We start from the raw sequence: 19,728 nt of genomic DNA on the forward strand, positions 1-19,728 counted from the left end.
CTGAACATCATGGAGGTACAAGCAGACCGTACAGGTGTTTTCGGAGGGCCCCTCCAGTTCACCGAGGGGAGGAGGCCCACAGGGGAACACACGGCCTGAGGGAGCTGATACCGTCTCTTTGGCTCCACATGAAAGGTGGTAAAGGCCTACGATCCTGGTGGAATAATGGCCTGTGCCCAGGGCAGTGGGAAGGTGTGGGAGCAGCCGGAGCAGCCGGAGCAGCCGGGTGGTGCCGGACAGGATGGGAGGCTGAGCAGGCAGGAGAGACCAGCGGGTGACATCGGCCTGGCAGGGGGCGGCGGGGCGGGGGACGAAACTTACTAAGCAGATTGCCCATGTAGCGCTTGCAGTGTGCCAAACGATCGCGAGACAAGAGTATGAAACTCGGAGAGCGCCTCCGGAGGTCCTAACTCTTCTCGAGGTCTAGCAGGCACTGAGCAACCGAGCCCGGTGCTTGTGATATAAGCCTGGAGCACGTCACAGAGAAGGGTGGAGCAGGCCCAAGTGGGGGGAAGAGAACAAAGGGCGAGGCCTCAGAGCCCCGCCCACCAGCCTCCAGGGCCTGGAAGGCCCCGCCCACCAGCCTCCAGGGCCTGGAAGGCCCCGCCCACCAGCCTCCAGGGCCTGGAACTTCCTTCTGACCTGGGGAGTTGATTAGCCCCAATATGGCCGCCTCCAGGCAGCCTCATTGTGGGGAGCTCTGTGGGACTGCGGTGGTCCCCAGGCCCCCGCCGTGTGTTGCCAGCCGTCCCCGGAGCCAGCCGAACAAGTGAGCACGGGAGCCCCCTAGCACTTCGAGGGGTGGCCTGCTGCTCGAGGGAACTTCCCTGCTTCCCTGCCAGGCCTGGAGCCAGGCCACCAGAGTCACCTGGCAAGCGGCAGAGGTTTCTGAGCCGACTCCTAACCTTGACCTGACTAGATGCTGTATTCCGTGGCCTCCCTTTCCGGCCGGTAAGTTCTTTCTTTCTTTTTTGGGAATTTGGCAGGGGTCACACAGACGGTAGTGCCTTAGTTGGGATTTGAACCCAGCCCAGCCCGACTGATGCCAGAGCTCTTACTCTGTAGTGTGTGTGAGCATTTTTTTAATTTTAATTTTTAATTTTTGTAGTTCTTAGGGTCCTGAGCACGGTGCTGCTGTACTCACAGTGAGCACAGCTACTGCCCAATATGAAGTCTTCTTTTGTTCAAATTGATCAGGGACCACACTGGATTCTGATCTCAGAAGACGGGGTCACGGACCATGAGTTGTGAGCCTTGTACCATCCCACAGTCGTAATTCAGCCTTGCAGACCCGGTTTGCTCTTTGGTCTACTTTGAAGGATCCAGATATGTAAGATGATATTTGAAGATGTTATGTAAATATATAAAGATTATAGTCTAGATAAATTGTTATCCACCTGAACAGAATGCACCAGTGGATTATTCCATATAGATGAGAAGCTGGTTCATGTCTAGAAAGCAAATCCATCATTTATTCAAGTTAATAGTGGAGCAGTGTCATGGACTAAAGTCAGATCAATACAGTTTGGTCATTGTGAGTATGCCAGCCAGGTTCACTCCACATCGTTGGCACATACATGTAATTCTAGACGTTCTTATGCACAAGAGGGGAGACCTACTCTTGGGAGTGTGGCAAGGGGAACGCGTATTACTGTCTAGGAGCTGGAAGCTTCCGCATGCTGAGAAAGATTTCAAAACAATCTTACGTTACGCATGGCTTTACCTAGTTTGATCTCCTTTCTTTGGCTTACTTTATTTCCTTTTTAAGATTTTATTTATTTACATGTCAGAGAGAGAGAGAGAGCGTGCGAGAGAGAAAGAGAGAGCAGGCACAAGCAGAGGGAGCAGCAGGCAGAGGGAGAAGCAGCCTTGCACTGAGCAGAGAGCCCATGGTGGGGCTCCATCCCAGGACCTGGGGATTATGACGTGAGCTGAAGGTAGACGCCTAACTGGCTGAGCCACCCAGGCAGCCCTTCAACTTACTTCATTGAAGTGTTTCTCTCTCATGGGGCTGATGTTGCACATTACGAATATGACATGCAAAAGTTTCAGAACCAAGAATCATACTGATCAGTTAAAAAAATGTGTATAGGGGCGCCTGGGTGGCTCAGTGGGTTAAGCTGCTGCCTTCGGCTCAGGTCATGATCTCGGGGTCCTGGGATCGAGTCCCGCATCGGGCTCTCTGCTCAGCAGGGAGCCTGCTTCCTCCTCCTTCTCTCTCTGCCTGCCTCTCTGCCTACTTGTAATCTCTCTCTGTCAAATAAATGAATAAAATCTTTAAAAAAAAATGTGTACATATTTTAAAGTTTTGTATATATTTTTATTTTTTGTATTTGAAATAGCTGTGGACATGATTCATATGCTACAGAATTAGTTTTAGAGCTCTGTTGGTGGAGCAAATTTGGACTTGCGTCCTTACGAAACTTTGAGGTTGGTGGGACACAGAAGGTCGCACTCAGACGCACATTCTGCTTGCAAAAAAGGACAAATATTAGAAGGCCTTTCTAAACTCTCTAGGAGGAGAAATGATTTACAGCTATGACATTTAGCCATAATTCCTTGATATCATTTGAGAAGAGTACAGTAAGGAACAATTTCTTGATTTTTTTTTAAATTTTGAACAGAAATAGCAAGTTTGTAGAAATTTTGGGCAAAGATTTCTTAGAGGAGCTCTGAAAAAGTTGGTCACATCTGACATATCCGAAAACAATCAATTATAGTCATATGTTTCCTTTATTTTTTTTTAAAGATTTTTTTTTATTTATTTGTTTGACAGACAGTGATCACAAGTAGGCTGAGAGGTAGGCAGAGAGAGAGAGGAGGAAGCAGGCTCCCTGTTGAGCAGAGAGCCCGATGCGGGGCTCGATCCCAGGACCCTGGGACCATGACCTGAGCCGAAGGCAGAGGCCTTAACCCACTGAGCCACCCAGGCACCCCACAGTCATATGATTTCTATCTCTTTTTTTCCCCAAAGGAGGAAGAATTAACATGATGAGTGTTAGGACTTCAGGACAATAAAAGGAAATTTGGGCAAGGATATCCCAGAAAAATCTACCTCTTCATTTTTCTTGTCAAATGGCAACAGGGACAGGGTGCTTTTTTCAAAATACAGACCATTATCTTACTTGTCCTCGTAAGATGAAATAATTTAGTTGGGAAGTCATTATTCTTAGGTAATATTATGGGTTGGCAGAAGCAAACAGGTTGAGATAGACTTTGTCAAGGTAAAATTTTTTAAAAATGATTGATTTAGTCATGAATGAAAATATTTTAACAATAACAGCTATTTATAAAGTTGCCAGAAAGACTACTCCTCGTTTGACAATTTATGAAGCAGTTATCTTCAGTTATGGCAAATGAAGCCATGGGTGGGCAGCCTTGGATGGAATTGGATGGAATTGGACAGCAAATGCTGTCCATAGAAAGTTTAGGAAGAATTAACTGGTCATGCTCGCCTTGACTAATTCTGTTCTCTTCCTCGAGAATGCGAGTGGGTATCTTCTGTTTCTCACATCCCGAGTATTACTGGTTGGTAATCTACCCAATTCTGGAGTGCAGTTAAAGGGCCATTTAGCTTTCATTCAAACTGGGCTTCTCAAACCTGGCTTATCAATAAAAGTAAAAAAATATTTCAGTCTCTATCTTTCCTTTTTGACTTCCTACCCTACTCCAGACCTAGATGTAGTAAGGTTTTTGTACTTTATTAGGATATTTGAAAGATGTTAACATGTAGTGCATTACATGGGAACACTGAGAAATAAAAAGGAGCCAAAGTCTGGCAAGTAAAATGTCTATGTGGGGAGTGTCTTGGTACTGCCAGAGAAGATGGTTTTGTGCTGTGGTCTTTCTTAGGTGGTAGGCCATTGTGACCTTTGCAACAGTTTGAACACATTGAGGTTAGGTCAGACAGTGTTGTACAGTAAACCACTAAGACCTGGGAAAGGTTTAATGCCCACGGTGTTAGTTCCCTGTGGCTGCCATGAAAATGGCCACAGACTTGGTGGCTTGAACAACAGAAGTTTCCTCTCTCTCGGTTCTGGAGGGCAAACGTCTGAAATCAAGGTGTCAGTGTAAGGGTCTGCCCCTCCCAGAGGAACTTGCTTGTGGACCCTGAATGTAAGGGTGGGGCAGACTGAGTGGAGACATCCAATCAGTGAGGCATATGTATATCCACTGGGGAAATTGGAATTCAATTGGCCGCCTGTGTGGGGGCGGGGCTCAGCCACCCCCATAAAGGTTGCTCTGCCAGGCTGTGGTGGGCTGCTGCGGAAAGCGGTGGAGTCGGTGGAGAGCGGAGTCAACGGTGAATAGAAGAGCTGTAACAGCTCTTGTAAGAGGTATAACCGCCTCTGGCGGTCCAGCCTCTGGCGGCCCGGAGCCGCTGCCTGCAGTCTCCAGCCGCCTGAGGCCCCGCCTCCGGCGGTCCCGCCTCCCGCAGCCCAGAGCCGCCGCCCTCAGCTTCCAGCCTCCGGCGGTCCTGCCTCCTGCGGCCTGCAGCCCCGCGAGCTGCTGAGACCCCAGCGGTCCAGTGGTCAGCGGTCCTGATGCCTATAGCCCCTGGACGCCAGCGGTCGGCGGTCCTGACACCTGCAGCCCCTAGACGCCAATAGTCCTGAGGCGCAAGCAGCCCTGAGATGCCTACGGCTCCTAGACACCAGCAGCCTCACCGCAAAATGTCTCCCCACCCCGAACCACAAGTGGCCTTGTCTGCAGTGGTGGCTTCCTCCGGGTGGAAGCCTGGTCAGAGTAGCATCGTGGGGAGCAGAGTCTGTGTCATCCGGGTTGTCCTCCTTGTCGTTGTTGCTGTCATTGTTGCTTCTTCGTCGTTGGGAGTGGCCTCATCCAGGAAGTGGTCTTGTCTAGAACGGCCTCTTCTTGGGAGCGGCCTTGTCCGGGGAGCAACTTCATTGAGCAGTGGCCTTGTCTTGGGAGTGGCCTCTTCTTGGGAACAGCTCCAATCATGGAGCGGCCTCATCTGCGGAGCAGCGTCATCTAGAGTGGCCTCATCCAGAGTGGCCTTCTTGGAAGTGACCTTGTTGGGATCGTCACCGCCTTTTCGTAAGAGGTAGCTCTGACCAGTCATTTGATTCCTGATGCTTGGCGCGAAATAAAGTTTTGCTTGACCTTTGCTTTGTATCAGTCTCGTTCCTTTGATCACGGACCCTAACATCTGGGGGCTCATCCAGGATGAAACGACGAGAACTGAGCCAGCATCAGAATTTTTAGGAAAAGCCTCCGGAGGTATTGGGTTTCGAGGTATTGGGTTTCGAGGTATTGGGTTTCGAGGTATTGGGATCTGAGGTATTGGGATCCTATCCGTCTGTCTGTTTGGAGCTCCAGGGTATAGCCCACCGGGGAGAAGCTGGATGCAGCCATGCTCCCCAGGGCTGGAGTGGATGCAGGGACACCCCATCCCTCTGCTGATAGATCGACAGGGGGTTCGAGTCCCCCTGGGCGGTCGGGGGGTTTGAGTCCCCCTGCGCGGTCGGGGGTTCGAGTCCCCCTGGGCAGTCGGGGGGTTTGAGTCCCCGTGCGCGGTCCCGGGGGGTTTGAGTCCCCGTGCGCGGTCCCGGGGGGTTCGAGTCCCCCTGGGCGGTCGGGGGGTATGAGTCCCCTGCCTCCCCTTAGACAGTTGAGGGGTTCAAGTCCCCTTAGACGGTTGGGGGATAAAGATAGCCCCCACCAGTGGCAAGCTCTGGGTAAATTAAAAAGTGTGTAGAAATTAATGCACTCCATAAATTTGGTCAGTAGGACAAAGAAAAAATCAAATTAGGAAACCCATTGAGCTATACGAAAACAAAACTCTGATCTATAGGAACAGAAAGTAAATTAATAGTTACTTAAGATAGGTTGCCAAGAGATGGGAGTGACCGATGTTTGAATGGGGTTTCATTTAGGATGGTGAAAATGTCCAGAACTTGATTGGACACAATTCATCCTTTTAAAGTATACATTTCAATAAGTCATTTAAAGGTTATAGAAACTCTACAGGAACAACAATAGAAAGGTAAATAACAAGATAATAGGAGAAAATGAAAAATCTCATGGAGCTCAGGAAAGAAAGTCCCCCCCGCCCAGCAGCAGGCTCTGGACGAGGGCCACTGGGGTTGTGGTTATTTTTTTGTTTTTGTCTTTTTGTTGTCTATTGTGTTTTGTTATGGTTGAAGGAATGTGGCAAGTAGAGAGTAAGGGGACGCTAGCTTTCATCTCTTTGTTCTTCATAATAGATGTGGGGCTTCTCCCTCACTCATTTTGTGTGTTAAGGGCTATAACGAGCCACCTGGAGTTAGTCAAATGCCGGGTTAAGGTGTCCAATGCTGATGCTCATTAGAGCCGGGCGTGGAATATGAGTGCCTAGTGGGCCACTTTTGGTAAGCAGAACTGGTACTGTGGGATGAACCGACCTCGAGACAGAGACTTTAAGGAATATTCCCAAGCAGCTGCCGAAACTTCTTTTGTTTCGGGGAATTCCTTGCCTTCTCTGGCCCTACGTGGACTGCCTGGCCCCTCCCCCTTGCTGGCAGGGAAAGCATGGCATCTGAAGTGGAATGGGCCCAGGTGGAACATGAGGTCTGTTGGCGAAGGGATGGCTGGGCTGATGGTTAACTGTCTGTTTCAAGGGTTTAATGAGTAATTGTTAAAGTGGCTTCCGAAGTCTTTGATAACCTGAAACTGTGAAGGGTTGCTTGAATGACAAATGGAGTTAAATTTGTTGGACATCTAGATCCTAACCAAATGGGATGAAATGCTAGGGCGCTGTTTGCCGGAACTGGGTTTGTACTTTTGAAATCTGCTGGTGAACACGTTCTGTGCTTAACTGATTGATAAATTTGCCATCTAAAGAATTGTTGTAACAACTCACCATTGGTTTATATTTAGTCTTAAGTAGAGGTTAAGGTATTTCTAAGAGTACAAAATTCTGTTAAGGGTAATTAAGACTGATGGAAATGAGAAAAGCAACTCTGTATGTAAAAAGTAGGAGATATGTAAAAAGAGAGAAAAACAGCCCTGAGGCCACTGTCAGAGCTAAATCCATTCGTAAAAGAATGGAAGGGGAGACTGATCACCTCCCATTAGCCAGGGATACCCAAAGGGGAGGATGTCCAACCTGTTTTAATCTGGAGAGTGCCTGACTGTGTGAATGTATCTCTATGGCTCCACCGCTTCCACTATGGAGTCTGAATGGACTGCACCCTGAATCTTGCAGGGCTTCATATGGCAGAGCGGTCATCTACTTCATGGAGTAGCCCGGTCCAGGGTTTATACGGACAGACCTTAGATAAGACGCTCCCAAGTTCCCACGAGGGACACGTGCAGGACAGCATCCAGGGACAGCCCTGCTCCAATGGCAGAGCAGACCACAGCTGTTCTCTCTGGGCTCCTCCACCCAGAATCTGGGAGATGGAACAGGGGAAATTCTGTGCAATGAATTTGGACTCTGCTCAGCACCTCTGTGTTGGCTTTCAGACCTAGAAAAATGAGAGTCTGAGGGTCCATTTTGAGTCTAGGAAGTCATCTTCCAAGAGGAAGAAAACTCTCTGAAGCTCCATGAGCTGCTCCTCCCTCTTCTCTGATGTCTGGACTCGATGGGTCACACAAAGGCCCATGGGAGGAGCTCGGGAGTCAAGGCTTCAAATCTTGGCCATCGGAGGCTGCCAGGGACCTGACCCGATTGATACACGTGCAGCTGCTGGCACATTTCTTAATATGCTGGCTCTCTGCAGCCTCTGCATCTTTGAACAACATGTCCATCTGTCTGAAACATCATTCTGTTCCAAGCACTTAGAAACCCTCCACTACCTCCTCCTTTGTACAGAATCGGTATGACCACAAGGCATCAGTAGCCCAAGAAGGCCAGGGGCCAACGTAACTGTGAACAAGAGAGATATGGTAGCTAACCAAGCCTGGACAGATTAAGGTAACAGTAGGGTATGAGAAAGTTCAGCTTCCTCCAGCAAGGGAAGGACGGTTCCATGTTACATAGGGTGTCACGTACACTCATCTGAGAATATCGGGTAAGAACCTTATGATTGTCTATGGCCATACCACCCTGAACGCACCCGATCTCGTCTGATCTCGGAAGCTAAGGAGGGTCGGGCCTGGTTAGTACTTGGATGGGATACAAAGAGTGAAATTATTCACTGTGTTTGTGGAAAGTATGAATAAGCAGATAAATAAAATGTATTCATATTTTTAATGGCTATAAAGGTCTGTTTAATTATGTCTATTGTGCCAAGTACAGAGGTCTTTCATATAAGTGTCCTTCTGATAACCAGCATCATAGGTATGTTTCCTGATTCGGTTCCTTCCAGCCCAGATGCCATGCAGAGTCTGTGGCAGATGTCTAGTTTTAATTTCTCTAGTTCAGCTGGGTCAGATGATAAACTGTCCGTTTTTCCAGCATCTCCCTCTTGTTGACCAGACACTGCAGCCAACAGAAGTTATAGTCAGGAGAAACAATACTAGATGTGATTTCTACCAAAAGCAAAGGGTCATTCCTTTTCACAATTAATTTGGTACATGTAAGGAACATAGTCCCAAAGCTTAATTATGATAAAATAGAATCTGTGCTTATATTGTGCTTCACTATGTGTGTGTGTGTGTGCGTGCACGTGCACATACGCGCGCACACACACACAGACACAGACACACAGATAACACATCCATTAAGATCCATTCCGTCTTTAGTAACAATCCAGAGAAGTAGGTATGCCATTATTTTCATTTTGCAAATAAGATAAACTCAGAGAAAGTAGATGGGAATGACATTGCAGAGACCAAAATTAACCTAAGTTTTCATACATATATTCTCTTGAACCTATACATAGTCTTAATGGCAATATGATTCTTTTAAGTGTCAGATTTAACATCATTTTGAAATAGAGAAGACATAAGAAACTTGGTTGCTTCTAGTATCCTTTAGCCGGAAAATGAGCATAAATGTTCTCACTTAAATTGTTGCCCCCACCATCAAAAAACCCAAAAAACAAAAACAAACAAAAATACCCGAAACCCAAACCAAACACCTTAATTTTATGATCCCAGTGAAAACCCATAAACCACCCATGATTGGCAGACTTGGTCCCTGTAAGCATTGCCCTGTCTCCTCCTCCTCCCCTCTGGCCACCCCTTCCCCCTATGATGTTAGGAAGTCAATGATAAAATGCCCATAAAGTCAGGGCCTATCACACAGTATTATTAGTAGGGCCCAGTGCACAGTAAGCCCTTGATAATTAAGTCTGTTACAGAAAGATGATGTGTTCTGATGTGATTGTTGCTGTTCAAGCATTTCACTGGTTTAAAAAAAATTTCTTCCCTTTGCCTATCCTCCGATGGTTCTCTCACTGAGACTAGGCAAAGGAAAACAAGCAAACATCATAGGGTTGAAGAATTTTCCCTTGATCCCTTAATCAAGCAGTCGCTACTTTATAACCGGTCCCTAGAAGGGGCAGGTCTTCCCAGAACTTTTGTCAGCAGCTGTTTTCTGCTACCTGTGACTCAGAGCCCTCAGACTTCCTGAAAAGGTAGGTGACTGTGGCTGCTCTCGCTGGGGCTGGATCCCAGCCCTCCACTCTGGTGGCTGGGACCCGCTCTTTTCCCATCGCCAAATCTGCGGGGGCTTGTTTTAACTGCAAGCCCAGGGGGTGGGAAATTGAGTTCTGGTGTTAGGTCTCTGGGGGTTTTCTGCAGGTTTGGCAGTTTAGGGGAGTTTTATGAGGGCTGGATAGGGGATTTAGGCATCCCTGATCCTCTCAAGGTCTTTTTTAATTTTAATTTTTTAACTTTTCTTCTCGTTTATTTTACCTTTGTCTCTTTCTTTTTTGTAGAAAATTAATGTTTTCTCATTTTTATCTAATGCCATGCTGTGGAAATGAAGTTTAAAACCCAGCTGGATTGCAGCCCCTAATCCCTTTCATATAGAGGTATTGGAGGGGCGGACTGTGATCCTTTCCGCTAATGCTTGGACGCTGCAAACCTAGAACTGAAAGTTTAAAGATTAAAATCGCTTTCTCTTTCTATCTAAGCCCCACTGCGTATTCAAATCGCCTCTTGCGCTGGATCACGAGTTTTCAGCAGGTTCCCCGCCGCAAGCTGCAGGGGTGTGGCTCACTGCGCCACTAGCTCGCGGGCTCCTCTTTCTCCCTGGCGGGGGGCGGAACTGCAAGGAGCCCAGACTCCTGGATTCCTGAGGGGTCCACCTTCACACGCAGCCCCTGGCTTAGGGAGCCCCCCTCTCTTCTTCCAGTTGCCTCGGATTCAGCGCTTTGACCTTGGTCAGCTGCTGTGGTCAGTCTTTGCCACCTGTTGCTAGGTGCATTTCTGAAATGCCATCCTGAGGGGCCGAGGACTAATTGTGACCCACTTCAGTTTGTACTGGGAACGGTGGGAGAGAAGCTGCAGAAGCGCAAATTTTCCTCAGTGAGGGATTTGTTCTGGGGACATAAGGCTGGTTTATGTTTTGTTTTTGATTGGTTTTGTTTTGTAGGAGATCGCTCTCTGCTCTCTCTTCACCTGGAAGCCACCCTTGGTGAGTATCGCCAGCCCTTGGAGCTTTGCTTGCCTAATGTTTCTTCACCTGTTGCTCCCCTGTGTCCTGGGTCCTTCTCCTATTTTAAGCTTCCTCCTGATGTTATTAGAAATTCTTCCCTCCCCCAGCGACAGCCTGTTCCCCCAGAGAGCTTACCCCACTCAAGTGTCTGAATAAGAACCCTTTTCCTGAGGATTCTCTCCTGGCTACAACTGCCTCTGCCCTCTGTGTTTCTATCAAACATGGACCATTTTAGCTACACTCAGTTTTTATCCAGTTCTTTAAGATAACAAACACCAAACTAAAAGCCTGATTTATTTGGTGCCGATTTGTGGAGATGGGACACGGTCTACAAGAAGCACCGTCGCTATGAGACAGATGAGTCACAGGGAGTTGCTCTGGTTGGGGGTAGGGTGTGAGGTTTTAAACAGTGATTGGGATGAGCATAAAGGGTCTAGAAGCATTTCTGCCAAAAGCTTCAGGATCCGTGAGGGGGTGTTGTTCTGGGAAGGAAAGTTGCCCTTCTCAAGAACCTACATGTTTTTCTGGACTGTGGACTGTGGATTCCGGAGTGAAGTTTGGGCTTCCCCAGGACTCATCTGCCCTGGGACTCTGGATAAACACATTTTTTCACTTTCCTTCAGCATTCCCTGGGCACTAGGCAATTCTATTTTAGTTCCTTAAGTTGTATTTTCAGTGAAAAGTCCCCTAACTGGTACTGGAAGTTGCAGATTGTATCACCCTTGACAGAGCAGGGAGAAGCAACGTCACAAGTGATTTTGTTCAGAGTGGTTGGAGGGCAGCTTCTAGGGCTATTAGGGCCAATGAATAGTACAAGACCTACCTGCTTATTCTCCAGGTTAAAGAATCATAATGTAAATCATAATTTAGGTATGTAAATTTATCTCCTTGTTACCATATCACGTGAAGTGGTGGTCTAAGATTATAATAAAATTCAGAAGATACAGTTAGGACAGCATGATTTAAAACAGAGGATGTGTTCCATATATGATATTTATATATGTATATCAGAATATCGTGGACAGAGGAAACAAACAGTGGTTTCAGTTGTGAGCCCCAAAAGAAAAGCCACAAGGTAAGTGATCTAAGTTGCAGGGGCCCATTTTAGATCAAGCAGTTCCTTATGAAGCAGGTCTCTGGGTAGCATGATGCAAAGTTAACAGCCAAGGTCTGTTTAACAACTGTAATAATTATAACAGGAGCAACACTAGTCTATTATCATTGATTAAATGCTTCCCATAGACCAGGCACTCTTCTAGGGATTTCCCATATATAAATTTACATATGCATATATGAGAAATAGGTACATGGTTTTCATTTTAGAAGGAGAACACTGAGTTTCACAGGGGTTAACTTCATTATACCCATATACCTAAGGAATGGTATATTACATATACTTGTGAAAAAGTGGAACTGGTATTTGACCCAGCTTCGGGGTGTTTCAGAGACTTCCTGTGTAGTAGGGACTTTGTGAATCTTACAGCTTCCCCATCTGGGTCTGGCATTTAGAAGGAGCCCTCCTATTGGCTTCGTTGTCCCCGTCTTTATAGCTTCTTTCTCCTTCCAGCTCCATCATTAGTCCTCTGAATGTATTCTTATGCCAGAGAGTAGCACATGAAGTCTGGAATTTGAATAGATATCCCCCAACATATTACTGTATTCATGATGTATCTTTTTCACAGTAGTCCGGTATCACCATGGTGCTCCAGGGTGGCCTACTAAACCGCAGAGAGGAACCAGGTAAGCCTGATTCATGACCCTTACTTGCCACTATATCTTTGGCATCTGGCTCCATGCCTGGCAGACAGGAGGCCTTCTACTAAAGTTTGTTCACCTCTTGAACTCTGGTCTATCTCCAGTACCCCTGAAGAGCATCTCTGTGACCTTGTCCATTCGTGAGTTTGTGGCTGGTGTGTCTGCTACCTTGAACTATAAGAACGAGGAGGAAGTTCCTTTGGAGACCTTCTTTGTGTTCCCCATGGATGATGACTCAGCTGTCTACAGCTTTGAGGCCGAGATGGATGGGGAGAAAATTAAAGCAGAATTAAAGGAGAAGGCAAAGGTACTAGGGATAAGTAGATGATCCCCTCCCTTCTTACTTCCTTAATGCATACTCTTAGAATCTCTACGAATGCACCTTCACAAAAAGTGCTGATATGGAATGCTTTCTTCTACTCCCCCCTCTGGCTTCTGTTTTCCTAAATTACCTGGGGAGGGGTGGGAATCAATCAGAGGCATATAAAGTACACCTGTGAGCTTCACAGGCCTTCTCCATCGCCTCTATTTCTCTGTTCTTAGGCCCACAGCATCTATGAGAGTGCCATCAGCAACCGCCGCCAAGCTTTCCTACTGGAGGAGGACAAGTACTCCAAGGACGTCTTCTGTTGCAGTGTGGGGAACCTGAACCCAGGGTCGAATGTAGCGCTCACCCTGAAGTATGTGCAGGAGCTCCCCCTGGAAGCAGATGGAGCCCTGCGTTACGTGCTCCCAGCTGTCTTGAATCCTCGATACCGTGGCTCTGGTGAGTCTCCTTTCTTTTCAAATCCTGGCAGTGGGTGGTATAATTTGGGAAGTCCCCTCAAGGTTGTAGGGGTGCTAAGAAGTGTAGGAAGGGAAAACAGAACTAAAGTCACTTTTTGTAGGATCATTTGAGGACAGTTGCCTTGATATGAAGACTCCTGTAGTTCCTTTGGAGGACTTGCCGTATACCCTCAGCATGGTTGCCACCATCAGTTCCCAGCATGGCATTGAGAGGGTCCAGTCCAATTGCGCCTTCAGTCCTACCAAGTACCTTGGAGAAGATAAGACTTCTGCCCAGGTAATTCATAAGAAAGCACTGTTATTGCCAGCACCCCTATTCTTTGGGTTCTGATCTTGTTCCAGAATGGTCCTTACTTTCCTTATTAACTAGAGGGAATCCCGCTTTCTTCCTTTTTAATCCCCATTTCTTCTCCAGTGCCTTCTCCCCATTCTTGTCTCCCCACACTCCCTCATGGAGGAAGTAGCTCTCAGCCCGGACCTCAGCTGCACACAGCAAGCAGTGATAGTTCTAACATGGATCTTTTCCTTGTTCTCAACTCAGGTTTCCTTGGCCGATGGACACAAATTCGATCGAGATGTGGAACTCCTGATTTACTACAGTGAGGTGCATACCCCCACTGTAGCTGTGGAGATGGGGCAACCTAGAGACAACTCAGGTATTCTCTTCCTTCCTTTGTATGATGACCTAAAGGGGAACTCCTGTCTTAGAATTAGCCTCAAATTACCCTCACTTTTCTTTCCTCCTATCCAGTAGTGGGTAAAACATTCAAATAGCTTACATTATAGTGTGCAAAAATGGTCAGATACAAAGAGTGTCCATCTACGTGGTTGTGTCTCCTAGGCAGATTAAGATGATCAGTAGATAACTAGATCAAGGGCATGGACACATAATTCACAAGAGGAAACACAACTAGTTTACAAACATAAATGACAATGATCAGTCTCTACAAGTGCAAATTAAAATAAAAACAACTGGAAGTTTGTATCTCTTAATCCCTTTTATGGATTTCTATTCTATCCTATCCCATTATCTATTACCTATTTTACAAAGAGGTATGTACTTCCAGTTACAAAATAAGTAAGTCACAGAGATGAAGAGGAGAGCACAGGGAATAGAATCAGTAAGATTGTAATAATGTTGTTTGGTGGTGGATGGGGACTATACTTATTGCAGTAAGTGCTGAGTAATGTATAGAGTTGTTAAATCATTATGTTGTATACCAGAAATTAACATGACACTATGTTAATTATACTTCAGTAAAAAAGTAAATATTGATTTGTAGGGAAAAAAACAAAATAAAAATAATGATTGTGACGTTTTCCCTTTTCAAACTGTCGAATATTTCCAAATACCCCATCATCCGTTTCCAGAGAGTTTTCATCTTGCCCTGGTATCTTAATTCCTAAGACTAAGTTTTAGTCTGTTAACAAATTTAGTTTCTTAATTTCTTGTGTCCTGTCTATGTGTGTACTTTTCCTTAACGATTATAACTGGTACCACCCATGTCAGTCTGTTGCTCTCTTGGGGCCTTCCTGGGAAGCCATGCCCCTGGATTGCAGGGACCATGAAGCCTGACTAGAGAGATACTGCCACTTCTGAAGCATTTTCCACCTTGGTTGAATGCAAGGATGTTTGGGAACAGTCATAGTCAAAGTGCTATAGCTTGGGTTAGGTTCTTTCTTCTGTAACTACAACCACTGTGAAGACAGTTTCCTGTAGTTGGTCCTGCCTTTGGCTAAGGCTGCTGAGAGCTCCTTAGTTTGTCCTCACTGGTTCAACCACTTTTCCTCCAGGCAAACTGTCCATGCTAAAGCCATTAGAGGGGTTCCCAGCTTCAACCAGTTCTGCTCTAGCTCCTTCCTCTTCCATGAGGCTCCACACTCTGTCTGTACGTTAGTTGATTCCTTTTGTACTGGTTCTGTCCTTTCCCTTTGGTGGGTTCCCCCTTGGGTGTCCAGGAAATATTCCCACAGTACTGGGAGTCTTGTCTTCAGTCAGGATTATTTTATTGTACCACAGAAAGTTTAATATTGCTGAATCTTAAAAGATATGAATTGAGATCTTAGTTCCTTTCATTCCAAGCAGTTCCCTTGGCCCCTATGTGGAATTACCCATCTTTTCCTATGGTGGGCTCTGCAGGCCAGAGGGGGACATTAGGAGCAGCCTTTATGATCTTGTGAATCCCTCCTAGCAGGGCCACTCAAGTCTGGCCTTCTAGATCATCTGTCTGGTCAAGATAACTTGCTGTTTCCATCCATATAAAGAAACAAATGACAACTGGCAGCTTGGCTCACTAAAAAACCATTGAGAGTCTGCCAAATGAAGCATACCACTACATGATGAAAATACAAAATTTGGGGACGCCTTGGTGGCTCATTTGGTTAAGCAGCTGCCTTCAGCTCAGGTCATGATCCCAGCATCCTGGGATCGAGTCCCACATCGGCGGGCTCCTTGCTCCGCAGGAAGCCTGTTTCTCCCTCTTCCACTCTGTCTGCCTGTGTGCTCGCTCGCTCTCTCTCTGTCTCTGATAAATAAATAAATAAAACCTTAAAAAAAAAAAAGAAAATACAAAATTTGTATTTTCAAACTTAAAATGTACTTAACCATATTAAAAACATGATTTTTAAAAAAACTATATGTATAATTTAATAAAAAGTGTGATATCACCTTGCACCAGTTAGAATGGCCAAAATTAGCAAGACAGGAAACAACAAGGGTTGGAGAGGATGTGGAGAAAGGGGAACCCTCTTACACTGTTGGTGGGAATGCAAGTTGGTGCAGCCACTTTGGAGAACAGTATGAAGATTCCTTAAGATATTAAAAATAGAGCTTCCCTATGACCCTGCAATTGCACTACTGGGTATTTACCCCAAAGATACAGATGTAGTGAAAAGAAGGGCCATCTGTACCCCAATGTTTATAGCAGCAATGGCCACAGTCGCCAAACTATGGAAGGAACCAAGATGCCCTTCAATGGACGAATGGATAAGGAAGATGTGGTCCATATACACTATGGAGTATTATGCCTCCATCAGAAAGGATGAATACCCAACTTTTGTAGCAACATGGATGGGACTGGAAGAGATGATGCTGAGTGAAACAAGTCAAGCAGAGAGAGTCAATTATCATATAGTTTCACTTATTTGTGGAGCATAACAAATAGCATGAAGGACAAGAGGAGTTAGAGAGGAGAAGGGAGTTGGGGGAAATTGGAAGGGGAGGTGGACCATGAGAGACTATGGACTCTGAAAAACAATCTGAGGGGTTTGAAGCGGCGGGGGGTGGGAGGTTGGGGGAACCAGGTGGTGGGTATTAGAGAGGGCACGGATTGCATGGAGCACTGGGTGTGGTGCAAAAACAATGAGTAATACTGTTATGCTGAAAATTAAAAAATAAAAAAAACTTTCTAAAATTATTATTAAGAATTTAACCAGAGTTAAACCCTAGGTTGAATTCCTTAAATGTATGTTACCACTTAACCCTTAAAATAATCTTGAATCAGGTGTTAGTGCTTGGATTCTTCAGATGGAGAAACTGAGGCTAGCAAGTTGAGGAGGTAGGGCTGGAAATATCTTATTTAAAAATGAGGAAGTGGAAACTCATGTAGGTGGAAATAACTTGAGCTGTGCCAAAGGAATTATAGTAGAAATACCTAGATGGTCCATACTGTGTATCTGGTACTGTTTTGAACACATTAGGTATATATTTCATTGACCTGGCAACCTTTCTGATTTACCAGTCTAGCCCCAATCCCACTACAATCATCAGTCTCTTAAAATGGAAAGACATTTACCTTGCTTATTAAAAAAAAGCTTCTCTTCCACCATGCATCTAGAGATCTGGATTTTTTAGAAGTTATCCTTGAACCAGTGTTTAAGCACGTGTTTGTTGAGTTGCTCCCATTTTATTTGGAAGCTACTTTGGTCATTGGGGTATCCCAGGGTTAAGAGATGAAACTGAGCCACGTCCTGTGGGTGTACTGAATCCCAAGGCTACTGAGAATTTAAATGCATCATCCCGGAATCACTTTATAATGATAGGATAGGGGAATTCCATTCTTTGTCAACTTACATATTTCTGAACTGTAAAACAACTGGATATAACTCAGCCCTTCTCATTTTCATTTCTATCTCAATACTAACATTTCAGTTCCTGCATCAGTTTTCACTTGTTCCTCAAAATAAAATCAGAGCTTTGACAACTTGGTAACAAAGGCCAGACTCCCATAGGTTTCCTCCATAGCATTGTTTGGGTGATGCTCTTAGTTCTGGAGATGTTTCATACCTGAAGCAGACAGACCTTCCTTGGTGTGTATGACGCTGTACTCTCAGCTCTTGCAAACTGTCAATATAAGAACTGCTTATGAGCATCATGTTTTCAAAAGTGTAATTAAAGACTTAAACAAGGACCCACGTGACAAATTTCCCATTGATTTGATTTGAAAGGAAGGTGTCTCTGCAAATAAATCAGCTCGATTCTTCTGGCAAATGCTGGAACATTTTAACTTCATGATTTCACTTATCTACCTAGCTGCTAGGAAACTAGCATCCAATTCTATATTTTAATTATTGCTTATGCTTGGTAACTTCTACCTTCTTTTTTCTCTTTCATGTCTTTTCTGCTTCTGTATCTTTTGTGTTTATAACTCACCTCAGACCCTTTGCCAGGAGACACAGAATGAAGATCAAACGGAGTTTTAGGTTTGGGTTTTCTCAGCTCCCTATATAAATAACACACTACAATCGATTCTTGAGGTCTTTACTATTCTTGAATTCCTTTTCATGCTACAATGTCTTTGTAGATGGTTTCATGAAAGATCCTTCTGCGATGGTGTGTTTCTACCCAAATATCCCAGAAACTCAGTCACCAGTTGTCTCTGGAGAATTCATCTTCCTCATGGACCGCTCAGGAAGTATGCAGTCCCCCATAAGTAAACAGGTTAACTCTCAGCTACGCATAGAGGCAGCCAAGGTAAAGCTAGTTCCTTTCTCTTTCTGGTAATATGCACAAATTGGGATGAAACTCGGGTTAAATTAGGGTCCATCTGGAACTTTGGGTGTGTTCCCTATCTGGGCTCTGTCTAACATGACCACTCTGAGGCTAGCCTTGGAATATAGGGGCCTGGACTCATGAAGTAGGTGAAGGTCTACCCTGTCAAGAGTTTGACTGGCAGCATCCATGTGTCTGAGAAGATTCTCTCGAGCTGTCTCCCTGTACTCTCTTCCTTCAGGAAACGCTGATTTTGCTTCTGAAGAGTTTGCCTATGGGCTGTTACTTCAATATCTTTGGATTCGGAAGTTCGTATGAGGCATTCTTTCCGTAAGTTTCTAGAAAGCCCATTGAGGGTCCAAAAATATACTTTAAAGGAAGGACTAGATTGTTGAAGGGGGTTGCTTCACAGATGACTTTGGCTTGGGTACTTCAGGGTGTTTATGGTGGGGACATCTCAGTTCGGGGACTCGGTGCTGCATGATACTGAAGAGCATGATGTCACTGGGCATGTTTGTTTTTTTCTCAGGAATAGTGTGAAATACACTCAGCAGACCATGGAGGAAGCACTGAGGAGAGTTAAACTTATGCAGGCTAACCTGGGGGGCACGGAAATCTTGACACCACTCCAAATCATTTACCGGCAACCTCCCGTTGAGGGCCACCCCCTTCAGGTAGGAACTGAAAGAGACAAAGGGAATGAAAAATCTCTGTTCAAGAATCCATACCCCTGAACTTCGTTGTAGCATTGGTAAAATACGATATATAATTCGGAGTCTTCTGTCATACAGTAAAGAGAAGAAGACAAGAGGCATGTAATAGAATTCCTCTTCCTTGGCTCCATGCTGTGGGCTGTGGGTGATGGAAGTCCTTTTGTAGAGTGCCACAGAAGCCTTAGATGAGACAAGAAGGGGGAGGTGAGGAAAATCCCAGGTGTCCAACAGACCTTGTGAGGATGTGGTGCAAGGAACCGTGGAAAATTAGGGACCTTGTGCCAGTCTGAGGAGGCATCAGTCTCTGCAACTAAACGGTCGATTTTTTCCAAGGGCGAGTGCTGGTATCTTAAAAATGATCTTCACAGAGATTTCATGAATGTCTTCTTTCTTTCGACAGCTTTTTGTCTTCACAGATGGAGAAGTTGCTGACACGTTTAATATAATTAATGAAGTCAAGAGGAACAGGCTGAGGCACAGGTAGGAAGAGAATGTGGTTTCTGGGTGACTGACCCAGCTTAGTCTAACCTACCTGATACCAGTGTTGACATTCCTGTTAGAAGATAGACTAATTCAAGAATTTTAGTTTGACCAGCTGACAAGTTTTTTCTATATCATTTCCCCCTCTCTACTTAAAGATAAAAGCCCATTGAGGGGTAACACCACAAAGTCATTGTTCTTTAGTCTTTCTAAACCACAATGGAAACAAAAATTGAATAGCAAGACAGTTTATTTAAACTATATTTTTATCAAACTAAAACATACACAAAGGTACACAAATCATAAGTATACAGCTGATCACTGTATCACTGTGATCACTACTAACTTCATTCTCTCCAAAGGAAATCGCTTTTCTAACTTATAATACCATGGATTATTTTTGCTTGTTTTTTTAAAATTAATTTGCTTGTTTTTAAATACAAATAAATGGGTTA

At 45.2% G+C, this 19,728-nt stretch overlaps 1 protein-coding gene across 11 annotated transcripts in view; it reads left to right on the forward strand.

Moving 5' to 3' along the window:
• The first annotated feature begins 649 nt into the window (after positions 1-649).
• VWA5A (von Willebrand factor A domain containing 5A) overlaps positions 650-19,728 on the forward strand; it is a 37,687-nt gene continuing 18,608 nt past the window's right edge. For 2 of the 11 annotated variants that reach the window (XM_044258106.1, XM_044258097.1), the window contains exons 1-11: positions 9,435-9,524; positions 10,487-10,528; positions 12,232-12,289; positions 12,409-12,611; positions 12,848-13,070; positions 13,192-13,367; positions 13,632-13,746; positions 17,893-18,062; positions 18,322-18,410; positions 18,610-18,754; positions 19,194-19,273. In XM_044258106.1, coding sequence (XP_044114041.1) covers positions 12,247-12,289; positions 12,409-12,611; positions 12,848-13,070; positions 13,192-13,367; positions 13,632-13,746; positions 17,893-18,062; positions 18,322-18,410; positions 18,610-18,754; positions 19,194-19,273 — 1,244 coding nt within the window. In that variant the 5' untranslated portion in view covers positions 9,435-9,524; positions 10,487-10,528; positions 12,232-12,246. The other 9 variants (XM_044258100.1, XM_044258099.1, XM_044258102.1 and 6 more) reach the window with 9 other exon arrangements.

The sequence above is a fragment of the Neovison vison genome, chromosome 7 (genome assembly GCF_020171115.1).
Source record: "Neovison vison isolate M4711 chromosome 7, ASM_NN_V1, whole genome shotgun sequence".
Classification (NCBI taxonomy): Eukaryota; Metazoa; Chordata; class Mammalia; order Carnivora; family Mustelidae; genus Neogale; species Neogale vison.